The sequence below is a fragment of the Tiliqua scincoides genome, chromosome 1, assembly GCF_035046505.1.
Source record: "Tiliqua scincoides isolate rTilSci1 chromosome 1, rTilSci1.hap2, whole genome shotgun sequence".
NCBI lineage: Eukaryota > Metazoa > Chordata > Lepidosauria > Squamata > Scincidae > Tiliqua > Tiliqua scincoides.
In genome coordinates, this window is record NC_089821.1 from 191,341,037 (window position 1) to 191,364,950 (window position 23,914).

At 41.6% G+C, this 23,914-nt stretch overlaps 1 protein-coding gene across 2 annotated transcripts in view; it reads left to right on the top strand.

The window, feature by feature from the left end:
* GRIK2 (glutamate ionotropic receptor kainate type subunit 2) overlaps positions 1-23,914 on the top strand; it is a 326,420-nt gene that overhangs the window by 292,185 nt on the left and 10,321 nt on the right. The window contains exons 14-15 of one of the 2 annotated variants that reach the window (XM_066612971.1): positions 7,333-7,583; positions 15,562-15,739. In XM_066612971.1, the coding sequence (XP_066469068.1) occupies positions 7,333-7,583; positions 15,562-15,739 (429 nt within the window). The remainder of the gene's footprint in view (positions 1-7,332; positions 7,584-15,561; positions 15,740-23,914) is intronic. The other variant, XM_066612979.1, reaches the window with a different exon arrangement.

The following is a 23,914-nucleotide window of genomic DNA, read 5'->3' on the forward strand; positions in this document are numbered from 1 at the left end:
GGGAGGTGAAGGAGCGGAGGGGAGAGGATTGATAACAGCTGCCTTAGTTTCCTTCCAGCCCCAAGTGTCAGGCTGCAGCGTATTTGCATAACTCTATGGAATTTAGCACAATGCATTTTTTGTTAATCTCCCCGAGTCAAGGAACGGAACTAACGCGGATAAATAGGCTCCACCTGTATAGTCTCTGTATGTGATTTTAAATTTATAAACATATAAAACAAGACAGAATTTGTAAACACAGGTGCTCAAATAAAAAAAAAAATCAGTGCTCTCTTTCTCTCCCCCCCCACAAATAGTTATGTTATTTCTCTTCTATGAGGAAAATCAATCTCTTTTTGTTCTCTTACTGTTCTTTTTCAAAGGTTGCCCTGATTCTGTTATACCTTCTGAAAAGATAAACAGTTGCTCATTAAAAGATAATAGTTTAGGACCAGACAAGACACCAGCCTGTTATTTCTCTCATCTTTGTAGCTTAATTTTTATCCACAGGCTGCAGCCCCTGCAGAACAGAATGTTATTACGGTTTCTATATCTCTATAAACGAATAATAGCATTTTTGCCTTCCACTCCTAAGTCAATGGATGTTCTTTTGGAGCACAGATAAAAAATACCCTTTTTCCTTTACCCTTCATATTGTTTATAGTGTTCATCACATATGCATACATAAACTGCTAAGCTCCAGATCTGCAACGTAATTAAAATTAATACATTTTAATATAAGGGGGTGAAATTGATGCATATATTTTATTATAATGGGGTGAACTTGAGGGGTTTATTTTTTTTCTGTAGGTGAAAAATATTAGCAATGTGTTTAGAATTGCTGAAATGGACAGATGGATAATCAAACGTTGCAAATTTGCATTTTTCTCTCTCAAAGCACAGATGATTAAAAGTATGTGCCTGACAGGAAAATGTGGCAAGCAAGTGTAGCAAGCTTGTAGAATTCAAAATAGCAAGCCAGTGATCTGGCCCAGGAATGGCTCTACCAGCTAATGTCAGGAAGGAGCACCCTACTACCCAGAGTGCCATCCCATTGCCACCTTAACCATCCAAACCATACATAAATACAGGAATTGGTTTAGGGCATTTCAGATAAACTGCACTCTGTACTGAATATATGGCAGTAGGACAGGCCAATTAGGGTATCTTCCAAACCGGTCAATACTGATGTCTTTATCTGGTGGGACAAATGAGTATAGAAGGTATAAGACTGTTACAGTAGATGATCTTAAGTCTGTGGTTGTATGAAAAGGCCTGAAGCAGCTTTGCCAAGGCCAAAGAATACCCTTTAAAGTATCTAAACACATCCTTTCCAAAATACCACTTTTAAATACCACTTTAAAATAAAACACTACTTTATCCTATCTTATAAAGAAAACTGTTTTTCCTCCAATAGTGTAAGCAGTAAGTAATTTTTTTCCCCATTCAGCAAAGTGTGAATGTAGTGACTGTGCTCCATTTGACTCTTCATATAATGGTGAACAGGCTTGTGGCTTATGTGAGAAGATGAAAATGATACATACATTCAGCTGCTCTTTGTTGCCATGTGCGACCAAATTGTGCTCCCATGTGATTTCTGTATATATTTCCACATAGTAAATATGTTCCCAATAGCTTAAGCAACAGCATTACTGCAATTAAATTTTCTTCCAAATTAGTTTTATGCATATTTGCAACAGTCCCTCCAGAACAGAGAAGGGATGGAGTGGAACCAGAAGGTTGTATGGTTTTCTTAAACTTGAGAATTATGCACCAGTTATAAAGACTCATGCATTTCCATACGCCCATTCCCTTAGCCTGGAATCCATAATAAGGATAAGAGGTTTTATAAATGTGCTCTTTGGTCTTCCCCTCAGGATCCTGTTTCAAATCCCCAACCACCTTAATTAAATCTAGGATAACTCACATTGTAAGGCGTATCTTTGGGGAACTTTGAGCTATTATAATTAAGATTTCATGAATATTTTATGCTTATATTATATGTTGTATTATAGCAATGGCTTTCAGTGTAAAATATTTGTATGTGCAACCTCCTGATTTTAGAAATGGGCTATGTCAGAATGCCGGATGCAAGGGAGGCCACCAGAATGAGGTTATCTGGGGCATTTGGTGGGCTGCTGTGAGATACAGGAAGCTGGGCTAGATGGGCCTATGGCCTGATCCAGTGGGGCCGTTCTTATGTTATGTTATATAACTGTGAAAAAGTACAATACACCAATACAGAGAACTACAGTGGGAAAACTACATGTTATACAACTGTGTAGGCAACAAAATCCAGATGACTCTTTCTATTAGGTGAATGTGTGAAACAGCATGATTTATAGGTTATAGAAATAGTGGGAGGTAAATGGGGTTTAATGATCAGGTCCCTCAATACTTTTCCACTGCAGGGCTCCCTGTGCACAATTCCTGCAGGAAGGGGTGGATCAGGTGCTGATGGCTCATGCTGGATAACTAGCCCCTCTTTTTGCAACCTCCCCACCTCTTCTTCTTGAATGTGTGCCAATTACAGAGCTGGTGCAGACCCACAGATCCATTGCAGAGTGTGAGGCTGATGAAGGGCTAAGGGAAAACATTCCCCTTTCCCCTCTGAAGCTTCCCAATCTGTATGCCACTGGATTTACCACACTCCTTTTTGGATGGGGCCACAGGTGCACCAGTGGGGGGGATATGATTGTGTTCTCAAACTATTGTATGGGTGAGTGGATCAAGACACTTGTCTCAACCCCAGAAGACTAACAAACCAAGGTTGCAGCCCTACTGGAGGCTACTCGTTGCAAACATATTTGCTCCCTCCCTCTGCAGAACCAATCTGCTGGTGCAGTCTGTCCCCTTCCCTCCTGCTAGCAAATGAGGCAAAGATGTTCCCACACACAGAAAAAGTTAACATGGGAACAGGCATAATTTTCTTCTCCATATCATTAGGCAATGAAGATGGTCTACTATCAGAAATTTCTTGGGTAGGCCTGAGAAATTGTGGGTAATCTCTTCAAACCTCCTGGCAGCTGCCATTTTTCCCCCTCAGAATGTTCTTCAGTCTTGACTGCCACTGCCCTGGAGAGATGTTAAGTGTAAAAAAGAAAGAAAAATGACACTGCTGTTGGTTCCACCAAACAGTGCTAAGCTGTCTCCTCGAAACTTTACAAGAATTTATTTCCATCCCACAATTACCACAATCACTTCCATCAAAACCGCCTCTAATTTTCAGATCAGCGCTAGCAGAACTCAGCCAGGCACAGAGGGACAGAAGTGTGTGAGTTCAGTCTATACTGTCATTTCACCCAACTTCTGCCTAATAGATAATAAGTTCAGTCAGAGATTGAAGTCTCCGCTTGAAAGGAGGTGAACGTGGTCAGCTCACACACTGCAAAGCTGCAATTTCTAGCTTTCTCAGGACAAACAAACAAATTTGTCACATTCAAATCCTGGAACATCCAGTGGGATCAAAGTGAAAGACATTTCAAGGTTCTTTGCAAAACTCTGCTGCTGCTAAATTATCGTAAGCAAATTTATCCAAATATTGCCACAAGTAGCAGCATTGTGGGCTACATATGAACCTGAAGGCTTGACCCCAACTGCATGATTTGTGATTTATCAGCATCTTGATGATTACTTATTGCCACAACAGCATGCCGTGTCTTTCACAAACATGAGAAGACATTCTTCTTCCTAACAAGCAAGCAGGCAGGGCAAAGATGTCTAACCAAAATGGTTATACAGTGGCTCCATGATTCCGTACAGATACTGAAATACATGGATACTAAAAACCACAAGAAACCGGACACACCTCCGGTTCATGTTGGCGACTTCTAATTGCGTCTGGGAGGAGTTCTGAGGTGACTTGTGCCTTCTGATGCACAGGCTCGGCATCCATGGATGCTGAGGCCATGGATAAGGAGGGCTCACTCTATTGCTTAATACAGTTGTTGTGAAATGTACTATGGGGTGTCATGCCCAGAAAGCTAGAGGAGTTCATTCTTCTCCCTAACCCTGATAAGCTACTCTTGCATAGGATCCCTGTGCCAGGCCAGACCTCGATTATAAGAGCACAGTCTCTGCATGAATGTGGTCATTTCCAATGATACCTCCATTGAAAAGGGTATCAAGCTTTGGGCCTTGACAAGCTTTTGCCTGATACTTTGGAGAGCTGCATCTAGTTGGACTAGATACGGGACTTGATGGCCCAAACTGTTATCTTAGCCACAAGGCTTGTAACCTTGGTATATGTTGTCACAGTTGCTTGTGAACTGGTGGCGAATCTGGGATCAAATCTTAGTGTTGGTGTTAAGGACCAAATCAGACACACACAACTTGATTGCATGTGGGATTCATTTTATTTATAAATAGCAAAGGGGTGGGGTGAGCTGGGATGAAACTGTGGTAGGAGTAGCTATTTTGCATATTTTTTAAATTAAAACACAGCATATAAGGAGGTGCAGTCAGGCTCAAAACAATGCGAGTTTACTAAAGCATTGTATTGCCTACGTGTTGCACATTTTTGTAAAAACAAACAAACAAAAAAACCCAGATGTGAACATTGACATCTGTGAGTCCAATATTCATTGGAACATGTAAAGCCTGAATGAGATTACTAGTCTATCTAGTGTCTGGTCCATCATCTCTGTAGGGTTTGGGGCAGAAATCTTTCCCCCTATCCTTTACCTGGCTTTTCTGGGAAACTGAAGGTATTAGAGACCCAGCATGAAACTTAGGTCCTTCCCAAGTTCACAATAATATAAGGAATGGGCTGAAATCAGGATAAGGGATTGCTTATTGAGAAATCCTGCTCTGATCTGCCTCTTCCCCTACCTTGCCACTATTTTGACCTGTTTTCAAGTAGAAACTAGTGGGCAAGGAAGGAAGTGATGACAGAGTGATCCTGGACTGATCTTACCATCACTCCTTTGCTGTTAGGCAAAGCAAAGTCATGTTGACTGAGTAGGATATGCTGGGAACAGGATATGTCTTCCTCTCCCAGAATGCTCTGCCTGGTCTATTTTGAAGAAGAAGCCAGGCAGGGAAGAAGATGAAAGAGCAATGCTGTTTTGATCACTTCCCTGGAAGGGGAGAAACTGGGAGAGGATCATAGCAGTTCTTACATTTTTTCTCCTGTTGCATTGATATAAATGCTTGCTTGTGACAGCCAATGTGGAGGAAGAAGTGAGTCACTGATGCTGCTCAAGTCATCTCCTTGCTTTCTCCTAGCCAACAAGAAGGGAACTGGCATGCACAGTGAAGTACCTTTGTGGGTGGTGGCTGGGAAAGGTGAGGATAGTCATGGAAGGCAGTCACTCCTGCCAATTTGCTGTCTCCTCCAACCTGCTGCTCACTGCAGCTCTTTCACCTAGTGTCATGGATGGACCAGCCCTATGTATTGATGGACTAGCCCATCCACACATGGATGAGCCTATGTAACAGCTGTAACAACATGGGGAGACAGTTATCTTTAACCTCCTCTCACATGGTAGCCACACAGTTTACACATGGTTTGCTTTCCTGACTTTCTAAACAGTTACAGTGAGTGGTAGATCTGGGTTCACTGGGTTCACCAGAAGCTACCTACGTCCACCTCATTGTGTCACCTCAGCTACCACTTAGTAAGCTTTTAAGCATTTATTGCTGTTTTTGTCCCAAGTTTCAACAGGAAAAGCGCTTATGCCAGTGATTTACTGCTTGCCAAAAATAAAACTGTTCTACGTTCACATTATTAATTCATATAATTTGTAAAATGTTGAGTCTCTGGGCACTGTTCCCCCAAAGCCCTGGACAACAATATCTCATTAAAATTAAGAACAAACCCTTTACATAATAAATGGTATTTCAAAAAATAGTCATATGGGGGAGGGAAGATTGGCATTGCACTTTATCCTGGGGTAATGGAATGCAGAGTACATTCATTTGGTATTAGATTTGCAGAATCCTGGGCCAGAATTCAAAATCCACCTTTTACACATTCTGACATGGACTAGACCTCCTTTTTTCCCCTTCCATACAGCTGATACATCCAGCTCATTGGGAGATTCTGCAACTGCCCTGAGTTTCAGTTTTACATACATAAGACCTTTATTGGCATAGAATCAGTTTTACCTCTGACCCATGCAGCACCAGCAGTACAATTTTATGCATATCTACTTAGATGTAAGCTCCACTGAGCTTAATGGAACTTTCTCCCATGTGTACATGGGAGATTGTAGCCTAAATAATGGTCTTCTGGAAGGTTTGTTCTCAGTGACTGTAGTTCTGCTATCACCATGGAACTCACCACATAGCTCTCTTGAGTGATTGCTCTGAACCTTTAATAGTAATAGTCGGTCAAAAAATGCCATGTACTTATTTGGCACAGAAGACACTCTAAACCCCAGTGCTGTCAACAAAAGCACGCTAAAAATTTGCGGCAAGATTCCTCATGTATAAATTGCTGTGCCAGCAAAATTATACGAAAACACGAGCAGGACCTATTAGTCACACATGAATGCATTTTTGTACTATGCTCTCCATCCAATAGAGAAATCAGATTCCAAAGTGTGTGCCAGACTTTATCAGACATTCTGATCCAAACCAATGTTTTCACTTCCCAACTTCCTGATTCATCTGAGCGCAAGATTAGAATACTTTTTTTTTTGTTCTGTTATGTTTTATATAGAGGGGCCTTGTAGCATGAGATCTAAATCAATACGATCTAACTACTTAAATGGGACTGGACAATGCTTTTCCAGACAGTTGGTATCTTCCATTGTTTTACAATGGTACATTACCCGCAACCTCTTTGAATGATACATAGGGACACATGAGTAGAAGTACTGAATGTGTACACCATTTGGCTCTTTAGGGCTGCACTTGCCTGAACCAGAGTTGAGTGCCCACTCCTTTCTATACCTGTAAGACAGAGGCCTAAGGTGATGATGTGGCAAATGGAAGGTTCTGTTAGTAGGATACCTGCTTGCTGCTTTTCTCATGTGGATCAGGAAAGGATATGTTCTGGGTCTGTTTGTGTGTATTTGTGATATAAGGATGACTGTGCTGGCATGTTCAAATGGTGTGGCCTGCACTTGAATGTTTTTGTTCATATAAAGGCATATGGGGTTCTTAACTTCTGTGAGCAGAAGAGAGCCCACACAAATGGCAGCCCTCTGCTGCCCCCAAAGCCACTCTGAAGGCTGGAAAACTTTGTGGAATGGTTGGGATGGGACACGGGTGTGTAGTGAAAGGGGGGGAGGTAAATAAAACAAACTAGAAGGAAGCACCTGGCATGAGTGGGAGGTCCATGAAACCAAATGTAGTACTTTGAGAGCATTCCTGAATCACTTGTGCATTCCTTCTGTTCTCCTGAAGGGTCTCCATACAGAGACAAGATAACTATCGCAATTCTTCATCTGCAAGAGGAAGGCAAGCTACACATGATGAAAGAGAAATGGTGGCGAGGCAATGGTTGTCCAGAGGAGGAAAGCAAAGATGCCAGTGCCCTCGGAGTGCAGAATATTGGCGGCATCTTCATTGTTTTGGCAGCTGGATTGGTACTTTCCGTCTTTGTGGCAGTGGGGGAGTTTTTGTACAAATCCAAAAAAAATGCCCAGTTGGAAAAGGTAAATATTGCACTTTTTGTATTTAATTCTGGAATTATGACCTAGTCAGCCCACTGGGCAACCAACTGAAAAGCCATTCTGATGTCTTTCGTAATGTAGCTCACTTTGTTAAAGGCTCATAGCAAATAAGCACTGGAGCTTTTGTCTTTTGCAATGTTTAATTTTTCTTTAATATTTTTAATTGTAGCCAGCTTTCAGGACAAGTGACTATTTCTCCTCTTATTCAAGCTTGAAAAAAGACACCTTTTTACTCCTGGAAGTTCACTGCAGTTAATTTTATGGATGAAGAAGAAAAAGAATCTGTAATGGGAAACAAAATTAATCTTCTACAGATAGATCTGGGTTTTAAGTGGCACAGCTCTCTATCAGTCCAAAGTCAGAAGTCTAGAAAACATCTTTCTATGTTTCCTTTCTGGAAGATGTTTACTCTTCAAACATATGGTGGTAGCATCTGGAAAGGCATTAGATCAATATATTAAGGATTTACTACTGATTATGATTTTATCTCCTGTAACTTGGACCCATTCCAGTTTTAAAACCTTGAATGTGGAACATATTCTATACTGGATCAACAAGTGGATGGCCACTTTTTCCAACAGAGTCATTAAGAATCTTTTGTTTTCATAGTATCTATGTACATATGTAATATATACAATTGAGCTAAATTATGTCTTCTATTTATATATATGCCATACTTTGAGTATACATTTAAAAACTGGGAGAAAAAACTGTCATGCTTAATTGAGGAGCTTGTGACCTCCTTACATCCCATTTTTAATCCAATTATTTTTATAAAAATTGGTAGTAAATCCAAGTAGTTTATGTGTGTAGATTTTCTTTGTTCAGATGCTATGATTCATATTTCAAACCAGTTTAACTGTCTGGAGACTTCTGAATTTGCACTGATGTAGATTAATGCTTAACACCTTTCCTGAGCACATTTACTTGCAACTTTGTGCTATTGGTTTCAGCAGTAAAAGTAAATTTGCATAGGATTGCAGCCTAGACTTACTTTGCCATTGGTGCATACCTTATTTTTTATAATGTATTGTTAGAAGAAATTTTGATACTAAACAATAAGTTTGATGAGGTCACAAGTTCCTAATCGATTACTTGAACATGTATGTGTTGCATTAAATTGTGCTTAAATGAGAATAAATAAAAATTCAGCTCCTCTCTCTAATCATATAGGATGATTAAATTTTTGTCAAGCTAGTTTTGGAGCTTTTTTAAAAAAAAACATTGAAATGAATTTCTTATTTTAGAAAATGACAACTTATTTTTAAAAATTCATGTACATCACAATGGCTTTATCCATTTTTGAATTAGTGTGTCATATATGAATGGCAGCATGTTTTGTATCAGTTGGTCTGTACTTTTTAAAACTTTTATTTATATAAAGATGGACAATTTTTATTGTGAGTTTTGTATTCCAAATGAAATTGCATTTTAAATGGCTCAGATGCATTTCACTTGACATTTTGAAATACGGCGTGAACAGCATGACTTTTCCTCATAAAGTGCACCTGAAAGGGTATATGAAGATGAAAATGCAGTCTGTTACAATGGTTTAATATTACAAATTGCTTCACAAATTATACTCAACACTCCCCCTGAATTGTTCAGACACATCTGTCACAGAGTGTCTTGTTCTGTCTTTTTCTCTACTTGGGACATATGGATGCGTACATCATTCTGGAAGAGGGTTAGTGGTGGGACCATGTGGTTGTGTATATGATTCTGATTTGCCACAATAATCCTCCAGCTTCTTCAAACATCCAACTCTGGTGTTATGGCATCTATTTTAGCCTAAGCAGTTTGTCATTTGAGATTACACTTTATTTGCATTCAAATATTCTTAGCTAAGGGATGCTTCTCACAATACAATAGTCATATGAAGGTGGCTTGAAATTGGTTCCATGGGGCAGATGCTGTATGTGGAAAGCAGTTTATATCAGGTTGCTCTACACATCAACTTTCAGAACATGATCTGTCTCTATGGCACTGCATGCTGTTGTCAGGAATTTTGATTGTGGCATAGAGACAAACAACAGGCTGGGTATCTATTCATACTATGCCAGAATACACAAACAGGTTCCCGTGCTGAGCACTGTGTGTGGAGGCAATTTCAACCCTAAAAGAGTTACTCTTTACATTTACTTTGACATGCCAAATACACCATGAGATGATTTTACTACATCAGTTCCACACAGGAATTATATTCTTATGGTCTTGGGTGCTAATAACTGCACCTCAGGGAGCCCTCCAAGTCTCAAGATTTCCACTTGACAAGGAACCACTGTCTGTCACGTAGTTTAGGTACCATATGAATGCAGCAGTCCTCACGAGGAAGCAAGCTTATGCATTTATAAACTTATCCCTTGATGATAATAACCAGCCTGGACTTTATATGAACATGAATTGATAAGAGTTATTTTTCAACAGTTCAAAGTAAAAGTATAAATTAAGGCTAATAAACATAGAAAACAATGAAAGTGTACCTAATGACAACAACAATAACCTTGACACACTAACATTTTTGCTACCAGTGGAAAGTCAGAAGAGCCCTGCTGGATCAGGCCCAGGGCCCATCTAGTCCAGCTTCCTGTATCTCACAGTGGCCCACCAGATGCCTCAGGGAGCACGCAAGACAATAAGATATCTGCATCCTGTTGCCACTCCCTTGCACCTGGCTAGTAGCAGCTTGAAAAGGGAGCAGCAGAAGTCTTTGCACCCAATGGAGGCCAGTGGCAACCAAGTGAAGAAAATGTAAGGCCAGTGAGAACCAAGTGAAGAAGATGTGCATGGTGGGCCCAGGACAAACACAGCTATTCGGTATCGCCTCAGAAGCCTCTAGTAGTTTCATGGAGATTGATGAATTCAAACCAGCTTATATCACTGCAGGTTTCTCTGCAAATGGCAGTATTTGCAGCTCAAGGAACCAATTTGTAGCTGGCAACCAGAAGCCTCTGCAGAAGTGCAGCATGGCCATGACTGCATAGGGGTAACCTAGGTCTGGAACTGCCACTGTTCCCTCTCAGGGCCAAACTATAAGTTATGGAAATGCAGTCAATGGACACTTCCCCCCCTTATAATACAATATTGGGAGGGTGCAGCTGGGTCTGAACAGCAGAGGAGGCAATTCTAAAGCCCTCTATCTTGCCATGGTTTTCCCCATTTCCCCCCCTCCACTATTTAAAACAAAAAACAAAATGTAGGCCAACTTATGTGTTACCAGTAATGTGTAGTTGACCCTCATTCAACTTCTGCTCCAATGGTGCAGAGGAGGTCAAGAATAGCAGCACATGAGATCACACAGTTTACTGCCATTCATTGGTGAACTTTAAAAAAAAAAATGTTTTGTGGATATTTCAGAAACAGTGCTAAGTTTGCCAGTTGTGTATTTTATGAAGCTTGCACATCAAAACACGTTAGCTAACCTTACAAAGAATATTTATGTTTATCTCTCTGATCTGATTGTGTCACATGTTCGAAAACATCTATCTATGATCCTTTGCAGCTTTGTTCTGTACCTAGACCTTTTCACATACCAAGACTTATTTTGTCAGTGCAGTAAGGATACAGGATGACGTTTGCCAACTACAGACCCAATCCCATCCAACTTTCCAGCTCTGGTGTAGCCACAATGCAGTGGTAAGGGATCACATGTCCCCATACCTCAAGAAGGCCCCAGTGACTGCCCCTCCACCACAGAATGCAGCGCACACCCCACTGGCACAACTGCACCAGCACTGGAAAATTGAATAGGATAGGACCCTACCATGTTACAAAACATGACATTTTTCTAATACAGAGGGTATGTAGTAGAGAATTGCATTCATGCATCAGTTTTGAATTGGAAATGAAATAAAATAAGCTCAGGTTTGCAACAAAAAGTATTGAATTAGTGGTAGCTGAACCAATGTAGTAGTAGTACTTCAGTCTTTGTATACATTTAGTTCTGGAGGGGTAAAAAAAAGCTTAAAGTCATGCACATTTTTAGGGCAGCAGTCAAACATCAACATAAGCAGTGCAGATATTTGCATTTTGGTGACAGCTTTCTTTAGGTAGGGTGGAATGTCTCTTTTAATGCCTGTCTTTTCAAAAGAAATGACAAGCCGTACTTGATCAGAGTCAACCTACCAACTTATGACATTCTTCCTGCATTGTTTCTTTGAAAAATTTCAACAGGATCTTAATTCACTAGGAGATCTGTACGAATATCCAGATCTGAAACTGTCAAATGCCTTGCAGTCAAAGAATGAATTCTGAAATAAGTGATAGTCAAAACAAACCTACTTCCCCCTGATCTAATAAGTGATGAGCCAAAAAAAAAAAAGGGTGTGTGGAGGAAAGGAGCAGAATGCCTTACATATGGCACTGCTGGTGTACACATACAGTTCTCGCTACTATACTAGTATCCACAAGTGTAGCAGCAGGCTAGCTCTGCTGTGCCAATCACCTGCTTCAGGGAAGGGCCCCACTACAACATCTTTGGGCAGGAAAGCACATAATGCTTACTGGGATTTGAAACACTTTAAAGTTGTATAAGCTCAATGTGTATGTGTACATGACTTTATCCTGCTACCTGGAGAAGTAGCTACACCACAGGTGTTTTGGCAGGCCAAGCCCGCTGGCCCCATATCATAGAAGTCCTGCTCATGCACATGGGCTATTAGAAATTCACAACCTGTCAGTTGATGAAAATTCAACTTTCTATTTATATAAATATGCTTGACTTGCTAAAAAGTGTTTAATTGAAGAATGTACTTTGTAACAGAAAAGTATATAGTGACATAAATAGGATTACTTCTCATAGCTTATTTTCTCAAACATCCTTAAAATAATTTTTTATTTAATTCTGTAAAATATTAAGAGCTGTTCCATATTAGCTACAGCTAAAAAGAGATCCGCTGAGCCAATAGATAGTTTGAACTTCATGAGCAGGAAGTGAATAATCACAGAATGAATGAACCTTCAACCAAAACGTCTTAGATGGACGTTTCTTATTTTAAAATGTGTTGAATCTATGCATTTAATTCATTGCAGCTCTTAGCACATTTTCTGGGACATGGTAGGTGACAGCTGGAGTAGGGGGAGAAATCAACAACTAGAAGTGCCTTCTCCTAGCACAGGGACATCATGGGATCGAAGAAAATGCACTGGAATACTTGCTGCTTATCTTCCCAATTTTTTAAACCCACTATTTTGTGTTCTTGCCTTATCATCTATAATGCAAACACATAATTATGTCATTTTCTGGGAGAAACATTATTAAGCAGACATTTGTTTCTAAAAGACCATCTTGGCAATAAGCTCACAGCCATGTGCATTTTATAATTGCTTTTGTTAGCAAACACCACATTCAGTGACTGGGGATCCAATTCTATCTAACTTTCCAGCACCAGTGCAGGCTCAGTGCAACCCCGAGGTAAGGGGACAAATGTTCCCATACCTTGACTGTGACTGCCCTCCCATCACAGGAAGCAGTGCATACCCCATTGGCACAGCAGCACTGGTGCTAGAAAATTGGATAGGATTGGGCCCTTAGTAAGCTCAGAAACCAAGCCCACATTTAACAATTTCTAATCCGCTTCTTGTCATTGATTTGATGTGCCTGGGGGTTGTTCTTTCAAAATATAAATGCAATATATATGAAAAGGTGATGCTGTAGTTACACAACAAGAGTAACTGAAGTAAATTTGACTTCAGCACAAATCCTAACCAACTTTCCCGCACTGACACAGCTGTGCCAATAGGGCATGTGCTGCATCCTGCAGTTGGGTGGCAGTCATAGAGGCCTCCTCAAACTAAGTGAACATTTGTTCCCTTACCTTGGAGCTGCATTGCACTTACCTTGTTGCTGGAAAGTTGGTTAGGACTTTGCCTTTCATATATTAAACCTATTCTTCATCAGCCTTTCAAATAAATGTGCAAAATTTGTTAGACTGAGGATGCAATCCTAACCCCTTATGTTGCTGCTTTCCAGCACTGACATAAGGGCAATGCAGCTCCAAGGTAAGGGAAAAAACATTCCCTTACTTTGAGGAGGCCTCGTGAGTGACACCCAACTGCAGGATACAGCACATGTCCCATTGGCACCGCTATGCCAGTGCTGGAAAGCACTGACATAAGAGGTTAGGATTGTGCCCGAAAGAAAATTTAAGTAGCCTACCTGCAAACCTTGTGTTATACAGTGGAACACTGATAGCTGGAATAGGAAAAAATAAAATTTTACAATTTATAAACTTTTCCCTGCTCAGTTGCCTGGGGAGTAATTTTCTTGCTTCAAGTGTTTTGAACTTGGTAATAATTTTGGGCTTGTTCACTCCTGCGTAATCCACAGGTTCGCGCTGCTGCCTTCCCCTTGTCTCCTGGCTGCCCCCACCCCTTAAGGGGGCAGAGGCCAGGACCCTTTGAATACCACTGGGCCAGGGGAAGGTTGAGGGCAGATCTCAGTGGCAGCAGTATCCACAAGATCCTGCACCCCCATTCTAGGCCTGACATGCCCCCTTTGGCCTATAACAGATTTACACCAGCAGAATAGCTGGCATAGATATGCCTAGGCTGATTGGGGAGCAGGGAGGGTGGAAGAGGCAAGTAAAAAAAATTTCTTTACTTACCTCTCCCCAGTGGTCTGGTCTTCAGCAGGCCTGTGGGATGTGGCTGAGGCTGAGGCTGTGTCAGTGGTGCTTCATTGTGTAGATTGACTGAGAATAGGATTGAGATCTTACATCCATGGAGGTCACTGTATTTAGAAGTTATGCCACAATTGAAGTCAGAAAAATGAGAGTGTCATTGGAGGGCACTCAATAGTACATATGCAGCTCATCCCTCCTTTTAGTGTGTTCAGGTTAGCTGCTACACCCTACAGAGTTGTAAACAACAAGTTTTAAAGAGATGTGTTTTCAAAAGAGACAGCTTCTATGAAGGTATTTCTTGTGCTATTGATATCAGTTCTATATTATATATGTGGGAAAAGACCATTGAGGATTAGCAGTATATAGTTTTCCCCCCAAATATAGTACTATACCTTAGAGCCACAAATTCAGACACATATTTGCCAATTGTCATGTTGTATAGCAATTTTTGGAGGCTAGAGTTCATCTGTAAGATTTTCCCCCTTCTTCCATTCTTTTTAATGGAGTCAACAGTTTGATACATGCCAATTTGTGCACTTACAGAGTTGGCTGTCTGTTGATGTATAGTTTTACTTAGCTTTGTAGCGGCACTGTTGTAGTATTTAACATCTTAGTAGGGGTTTCTTCAATACATTTCATAAAATCACTCCCCAGAGATTCTGAACTAGCAGCAGGGCAAACTCAGTACCAGCATGGAAAATTTTCAGTACTTCAAATCATGAAAGCATTCACAAGATCTTAAAATCTAGAGGCTTAAGCAAATTCTCAAATTCTTGATGGGTATAAAATTCAGCCCCTTGAGTGAGCAGATTGGGGAGGGGGGTAATTTATTCCTTGAAAGAGACAACTGATTGTTTTAACAATGTCCAATACTTATCATTCTGCAAAAGAACATGCATCTAGCTATCATTTCAGCAAGGCCTGTTGTTCTTCTGAAATAAACTAGAATTATTCAACATAGTTGTGGAAAGATATTGCCACCTTCCAATCAGAAAATATACTAAAACTAATACTAGTCATGTAGTGAGGATTTCCAGGAACAACCAAGACCATCAGGAATGAAATAACTAACTTGTTTAAAAAAGGGATTGAAAGCAGAATCTACTAAAATTCGGGCAACTTCCATAACCACCATATCATCTTCAGTCCAATATCCATCTTTTCTGGATTGACTATGGCCTCACCACTCTGATTCCGATTTAATAACAAAAGAAAGAAAATAAAAACAGAGAGGGAGAGAGAGAGGGAGTGAGAGAGACGGAAAGAAAAGAGATGGGCTGTGTGTCTTCTATCCATTGATGCACCGCAGCCCAAACTGTTTCGTTATCTTCCCCCAGTGGCCTCACATACATGTTGAAAGGAGGGATGACAGAATGAAAACTTGTGGAATCCCGCATGAAAGAGAGCCCATGGGCCAGATGAGCAATTGCCCAATATCATCCTCTGAGATCTCTCTGAGAGGGAAGAATGGAACCACACAAGTGCAGTCCCACCAACCCCAACCTAGACCCACAGGTGAGTCAGCAAAACTGAAAAGGTCTTCAGTTGATCTAAAATCACCCATTAGTGACAACTCTGTGTGCATCCATCAGTAAGAGGATCTTATCAACTAATGGCACCAGAATAACCACAATCTAGCCTAAAGTTGATATCAGAAGATTTCAGATATCTCCAGATTTTGCTTGCCACAACTTTCCCCTCATATATAGAGCTGTTGATAAAGGAAAGCTAGAGGCCACCAAATAGTTGACCAGAAAATTAACATAAATAGATGGCTAGGCATTTATTTAATAGTTGGCACCTTATTTTCCCCTTGAAAAATAGTTGCAATCTGTAACAAAAAGGGCCATAAAAAATTCTGCTTATTTATAGATAAGAGGTTTGCATGAAAGTCATGAGCCAAAGATCCCCTAACAGCATTAGTAATACTAGCAGAGAGTACTCTGAACAAGTTAGGAATAAATTCCCCAAAGTATCTTTCCATTTCAGATCTGCTTGCCAACCATCTGCAGACCTGGACATCTTGGCACTTGCAGAAAAACTATTTTTATCTTCCTTTGATAGTAAACAGATTTGCAGGTATTCAACCTGCTGTTTACTTTCTTATGGAGTGCAAATTGCACTTTTTTCATCTGTCAAATTTGCTATATAATTATTGGAATGCATAGTTGCCCAAAAGAAAATTAATCCATGTGCCAAGACACTATTTTAGATGATGATGGAAATAGGAAACAAATTTGTCTTTGTTTTGAAATTTGCACTAGGACTGCACAACAAGTTCTATTCATATCAGATACAACAGGGGTGCTCAATAGGTGGATCGCGATCTACCGGTAGATCGCGAGGCAAAATGAGTAGATCGCGGAGTGCCGACCCCCCCCCCTTCAGGTGCCTCTGGGAGGAAACGCCGGGAGTAAGGCCCATTGTACTCAATGGGGCTTACTCCCAGGTAAGTGTGGCTAGGATTGCAGCCTCACAGCCTAATCCTAGGCATGTCTACTCAGGAGTAAGTCCTGTTATACTCAGTGGGGCTCAAGGTACACCAACATACATTGTACACATAAATGTTATATGTTATGATGGCGCAAACATTGTAAAAAAAACTCTGGTAGATCTCCGGGCCTTGCTGGGTTTCAAAGTAGCCCTCGAGCCAAAAAAGTGTGAGCACCCCTGTGATACACTCTTTCAGTGCTTCCCATGACTGGCAATTCTTTATAATTTGTCACTTTCAGTAGAATTTTAAAAGGCTGTCAAGTCCCCTAAAAGTTAGTTGTCATTATAAGAACAGTACATCAGCTGGTGCCATTCTAAAAGATAAATACAACTGATGCAGTTATGGTAAATTACTAATGATCAAATCTCCAAAGTCTCAAATAAAGCAGAAATGAATCTTTGCCATACCAACTTACTATGTTTTGTGTTTAAACATTCCATTTTTCATTTTCATGTTGGAACCTGCATGCCCACTACATGAATATTGCTGTAGGTTTTTCATTTTGGCCTTTGGGTTTAAAGGCCTCTAGAATGATTGCATTAAATCCCTGGGGTATATGGAAGTAGACTCTGTTTAGAAAGAACCTAATCCTATGCATGTCTACTCAATAGTAAGTCTCTCCTGGGTAAGTATAGAATTGCAACCTAAGAGCAAGCCTGTGTATCAATTCCCAGCCAACTTACAGAGAGAGAGAGAGAGATCAGCAGGAGCATTTTGATTGTCATATCCTGGTAGATGTTAAAACATTGATCCATAACATCAGATATAAGCTTCAGGATTACTGCCATTACTGTGCTAAGAAATGTTAACAAGGCTTCAAATAATATCTGACATGCAAGGCTGGAGGTAATGAACTTCTGAGAAAATCCTGTGCATTCATACTGGATTTTGACAGTCTATTTTGTATGAACTCCATCAAATTAAAGATAGATATTAAAAGAACAAACAATTGGAATAAGTTTCTTTGTCAAAAACAGAGGAAAAGCACTCAGATCGAGCCAATTCAGAAAGGGGGGAGGGAAGATGTAGATATTCTTTGTATCTCTCCCCACCCCACCCCACCCACACCTTTTCATTTATGTAATATTTTGCACCAGGAAAGACATATATGGCTATTTTCCTCTTTGCATATATCATTACTCATGCATCAGTATTGATAATTTTAGTTAAACAAAAATTCAAATTACACCACAAATCCTGTTATTTACGTTTTCAGGTCACTGTTAAATAAAAATTTGCCAAGATATACATAAAGATGATATAGCAGGGGAATATGAATAAGGGCGCAATCCAAAGTAGTCCTTAAGCCAGCGCAAATGTGCGCTGGCGTCCAAGTTTTGCGAACGTGCCGTATAGCATGTTTGCACCACTATGGGAGTTGGGGTGGGTGGTGCAAGAACACGTGACAACCTCCCTATAAGAACATAAGAACAGCCCCATTGAATCAGGCCATAGGCCCATCTAGTCCAGCTTCCTGTATCTCACAGCGGCCCACCAAATGCCCCAGGGAGCACACCAGATAACAAGAGATCTGCATCCTGGTGCCCTCCCTTGCATCTGACATAGCCCATTTCTAAAATCAGGAGGTTGCACATACACATCATGGCTTGTAACCCATAATGGATTTTTCTTCCAGAAACTTGTCCAATCCTCTTTTAAAGGCATCTAGGCCAGATGCCATCACCACATCCTGCGGCAAGGAGTTCCACAGACCAACCAAACGCTGAGCAAAGAAATATTGTCTTTTGTCTGTCCTAACCCTCCCAACACTCAATATTAGTGGATGTGCCCTGGTTCTGGTGTTATGTGAGAGTGTAAATAGCATCTGTCTATCCACTCTATCCTTCCCATGCATAATTCTGTACATCTCAATCATGTACCCCCTCAGGCATTTCTTTTCTAGGCTAAAGAGGCCCAAATGCCATAGCCTTTCCTCATAAGGAAGGTGCCCCAGTCCAGTAATCATCTTAGTGGGAACCTAATCTAAACCTTTTCCATTTCCACTATGTCCTTTTTGAGATGTGGCGACCGGAACTGGGCACAATACTCCAGATGTGGCCTTACCATAGATTTGTACTACAGCATTATAATATTAGTCGTTTTGTTCTCAATACCTTTCCTAATGAGCCCAAGCATAGAATTGGCCTTCTTCACTGCTGCTGCACATTGGGTCGACACTTTCATTGACCTGTCCACCACCACCCCAAGATCTCTCTCCTGATCTGTCACAGACAGCTCAGAACCCATTAGCCTAGATGTGAAGTTTTGATCTTTTGCCCCAATGTGCATGACTTTACACTTACTTACATTGAAACGCATCTGCCATTTTGCTGCCCATTCTGCCACTTTGGAGACATCCTTCTGGAGCTCCTCACAATCACTTCTGGTCTTCACCACTCAGAAACGTTTGGTGTCGTCTGCAAACTTTGCCACCTCACTGCTCAATCCTGTCTCCAGGTCATTTATGAAGAGGTTGAAAAGCACCTGTCCCAGGACAGATCCTTGAGGCACACCGCTTTTCACTTCTCTCCATTGTGAAAATTGCCCATTGACACCCACTCTCTGTTTCTTGATCTTCAGCCAGTTCCCAATCCATGAGAGGACCTGCCCTCTAATTCCCTGACTGTGGAGTTTTCTCAGTAGCCTTTGGTGAGGGACTGTGTCAAACGCCTTCTGAAAGTCCAGATATATAATCTCTATGGGTTCTCCCGCATCCACATGCCTGTTTACGTTTTCAAAGAATTCTAAAAGGTTCATGAGGCAAGACTTACCCTTACAGAAGCCATGCTGATTCTTTCTCAGCAAGGCTTGTTCGTCTATGTGTTTTGAGATTCTATCTTTGATAGAATCTTTGATAGAATCTTTGGAGGCATTCCACCATCTTACCCGGTATAGATGTTAGGCTGACTGGCCTATAGTTTCCCGGGTCCCCCCTCATTCCCTTTTTAAAAATCAGTGTGACATTTGCTATACTCCAATCCTTTGGCACCGTGGCTGTTCTGAGGGACAAGTTGCATATTTTAGTCAAGAGATCAGCAACTTCATTCTTCAATTCCTTAATACTCTTGGGTGGATGCCATCAGGGCTCAGTGACTTATTGATCTTTAACTTATCAATTAGGTCTGGAACATCTTATCTTTTAACCTCTATCTGACTTAATTGCTTGGTCAGGAGGGGCCGTTCAGGCAGCGGTATTTGCCCGAGGTCTTCTGCCGTGAAGACAGATGCAAAGAACTCATTTAATTTCTCTGCCATCTCTAAGTCTCCTTTTATCTCCCCTTTCCCTCCCTCACCATCCAGAGGGCCAACCGCTTCTCTGGTGGGTTACCTACTTATAACATATTTGAAGCAGATTTTATTTTTCCCCTGAATGTTGCTGGCCATGAGTTCCTTATAGTCTCTCTTGGCCTCCAGTATCACCTTCTTACATTTCTTTTGCCACCATTTAAGTTCCTTTTTATTCTCCTCATTAGGGCAAGACATTAGGGCAAGACTATTCTGGATCCAGGTTTGGCAAAGGCACCACATCTGTCCTGGGGGTTGGCATTTTGAAGTTGTTTCAGGGCAGGGAAAGGTGAGCTGGTGGGCGGACCAGGCCCAGAAGGGGGGTGAGACCAGGATCCAGCACTTAGGCCATACCCTAACCCCCCTCCCTAGCAGCCAGCCTTAACACTGGGCTGCTTGGATATGCACCACCTATTTCAGTGGCACAGATCAGAGTAGCACCTTTCGGGGTGGCTGCTGCACACAAGGGGTAAAGGGAAATAATTCCCTTTTCTCTGAGTTGCACTGCAGCCAGCCCCAAACCAGCACTGAATACAGCACAGGCTGGCCAATCTACCTGTTCCAGTGCAGGTTAGGACTGGGCTGTAAGATACATAATTCACTTTACTTACAGAGAAGCTATTCAGCAACACAAAAACCCAGTGCAAACATTTTTGATGATTAGCACTTGTACGTTTTAAAATCTTTAGTTTTGTTTTTTAAAACTCTGTTCTCTTCAGCAAGTGGCTCTTTGAATGTGTGGGAGACCTGATGCACGCACAGTTATAGTGCATGCAGTGGCTTTCTCATTCACATCATTGCCAGGGATAGCTATGCATATCTTTATTACATGCACAGTTGCCTTGACATGGAGGTGAGTAGTGAAGAGCCCAACTTGCCAGGTCGATATCCAGCTCTAGTAGCATATGCAGAGGCCAGGGCCTCCTCTGTCCTATATTGCTCCAATTAAAATAGCTTCACATGCCTCTTGGAGCTACACTTGCCTCCAATGAAAACAGCCTCCCATACAGGGTGTGACTAAAGCTTGCTAAATCACAGCTCCCCTGTGATTGCGCACACACTCCACACAGTTTCTGAGTGGTTGTGTAATCACAGGGGAGGCTGAGCTGTCATCGCTGCAAGCTCTAGTTTCTCTGAGAGACTCTCCTTGATTCTCCAAGAGACCCAAGCTGCAGCAGCAAGAGCTGAGCCTTCAGTGTGACTGAATACGTGCTACGTTGCAGCTTCCGAGTAGCCCCCTGAATGCCTTGCAGCATGACATCATCACATCACCAACTGTGTGCACTGTGCCTCTCCAGCCTTGGACCTCACTGCATGTCACTGGCAGAGACTCTGGATCCAAATTCACTGGGCACGAGGTGAATACATTGAAAGGAATGAAAAACTAAGAAGATAGGACAGCAAACCTATAAGTAATGACCAGGTCTCTCAGCTGAAAGGAAGGAAAGATCTGAAGTCAGGCAGTTCTGGTGAGTGCTGGAGACTCTTGGGCAAGATGTTTTCAGTAGTCCTTGTAATTCTTGTTGCAGTCACCATTGCGCTTTCTGCTGCACTGGCGTTATCCACATGGTTCCAGTGGAAGAGGATAAGGTGCCATCACTGTTCACTCAGACAGGGAAGATGAACAGGAACCCATGGCCGAATTATAATCAGAGGGATCCATTGGTTTGGCTGTGGACCCTCTGTTGACGCACAAGCCTCAGCAGATGCCTGCGGATACCATCCTATAATGTCAGCCCTAAAGTCAAGTGTTATGGAACCAATAGAAACAAGGGACAGGCAGCAGTAATAAAATCATAGAGAATTTTGCAGGGAACAGAGAAGGGTCCGATCCTAAACTGAGGTGGCTGAGCCCCAGCACTGGCACTGGGTGCTGTAAACCTGATGTAAAGCACATATATGGCACCTGGGAAGTACGGAGTGCTGGTATTGGGCCCACGCCAGTCAGGCACTGGGCTTTGTGCCGGTAAAAGACAAACTGCTGCCACCAGGGGTCAGTGTGACTGCCGGGTGGCAATGCAGCCTCTGGGGGATGGGGAGAGGGTGGGTGGGGGGTGAACTGGAACAGGATCAGCAAAGCTCTGCTCTCTCATATCCTGACCTCCGTTTTGGGCCAGAAGGCCCAACACAGAGTCTCTCAAGTCCACACCAGCAAAATAGCCAGTGCAGACTTGAGAAGCCCTATTGTGGGGCTTGGGGCTTTCTCCAGGGGAAGAGGACAAGACCTCCAGCTGCTTCCCAGCACCCACTGGATACAACGGTAGCTGCTTTGGCGCAGCTGCTTCAGCAGGTGCCAGGAAGCTCAGGATTAGGCTGTAAATTCCCCACCAGTAACCATTTTGAACTTCCTTCCGAGCTTTCACTAGCCACTGTCCATTCAAACATTCCCTTACCTTGACGAGGCCCACTGCCACATAATGCAATGCATGCCCTGTTGGCACAGCTGCATCAGAGCTGAAAAGCTGAATAGGATTGGGCCCTTAGACAGCTTTTTTTCTCTTATAAGCAGATGTTCATAGAAAACACACTTGTTACTAGTGCAGTTGCTTGTATGTGGCTAAATTTTAAAGAATTGCAGAGAGGAATTTTTTTTAAAGTAAATAAGAAAACCTCTCTTAATAGGGAGAAGAACCTGGAGCCAGAGTGCGCCATATGCGCATTGATGTTCATTGATTCTGTTGATTAAAACTTTAGAGTGATCTTTTTAATCACAATTACAAATGAACCACTAGTGCTACAGATTCAGTCTTCATTAAACACACATACACATACACAACCTGAAATAATGGCCACAGTATTTTAAGTCATCTGCTATCATTAGCTCTTAAATGACTTTCAGGCAACATTTACTTTCTGGAAACATTTAGAAGGCCAGCTTGCTGTTTTACAGCTCGTAGTCAAAATTCAATAATGGTTGGTGCTCTTGCAAGCTGCCTGAGGTATAGAAGGAAAGTAAAGGGCAAGAGGTTATTTCATCAGGACTAAATGAAAAAGAAAACGTACTGTACATATTCAAAAAGCTCCAGATGGAGAAAGATTTTTGATATGCAACCTACTAACCTTTTACACTTATTTTAACGATGCAGACTGAAAGGCCAATTGAACGTGTCAAAAAATATTTGATTACTTTGTCTGAAATCTTCTTAAAAAACAGTCAGACTTGCCTGTTTCTGAAAATACTGCAAAAAGTCTTTTTTTTTTTCTTGTTCTATTTCTTGTTCTTCTGTTCTGAAGGTTAACAATGTTTTTTTTTTTTTTTTAATGAAATGAAATTTCTGTAAATGGAAAAAAAATTCAATAAATTGAAGGTCAAAAGTTATAATCCATTTCAAGGCCTTCTGCTTATGAATTGCAGTGTATGGAGTCAACTTTTTTTTAGACCACACTCCCTACCTGAATTTTAAGAGAAATCTCAAAGCTAACAGAAAACGTGTGCAGAAAATATAAGTTATGGTTCAGTCCTTATCCTTTGCACTGGTGGAATGCATGTTCCATTGGTGTGTGCTGTTGTAAAAGCGCCATAAAGCACTTTGCAACAGTGTTCGTTCCAGGTGCGATAAAGCACTTTGCAACGGTGTTCATTCCAGGTGCGCTGTAAAGTGCGGTAAAGCACTTTGCAACGGTGTTTGTTCCAGGTGCGCCGTAAAGTGCGGTAAAGCACTTTGCAATGGTGTTCGTTCCAGGTGCGCGGTAAAGCACTTTGCAAAAGGGTTCGTTCCAGATGCGCTGGCTGGAATGCCAGAGTCTTTCCATTGATGCCAACAGCCATAGGGATGTCTGCTGAACCCAAAAGGTCTAGCGCAGGAGTGGAGGGAAATGGGAGGTTGGACAGTGTGGGGGAAGGTGTTGATGTGGTGGGAGCAGGCAGATCAGGTCCGGGAAGGGATGGGATCAGGGGTGCCGATACACGC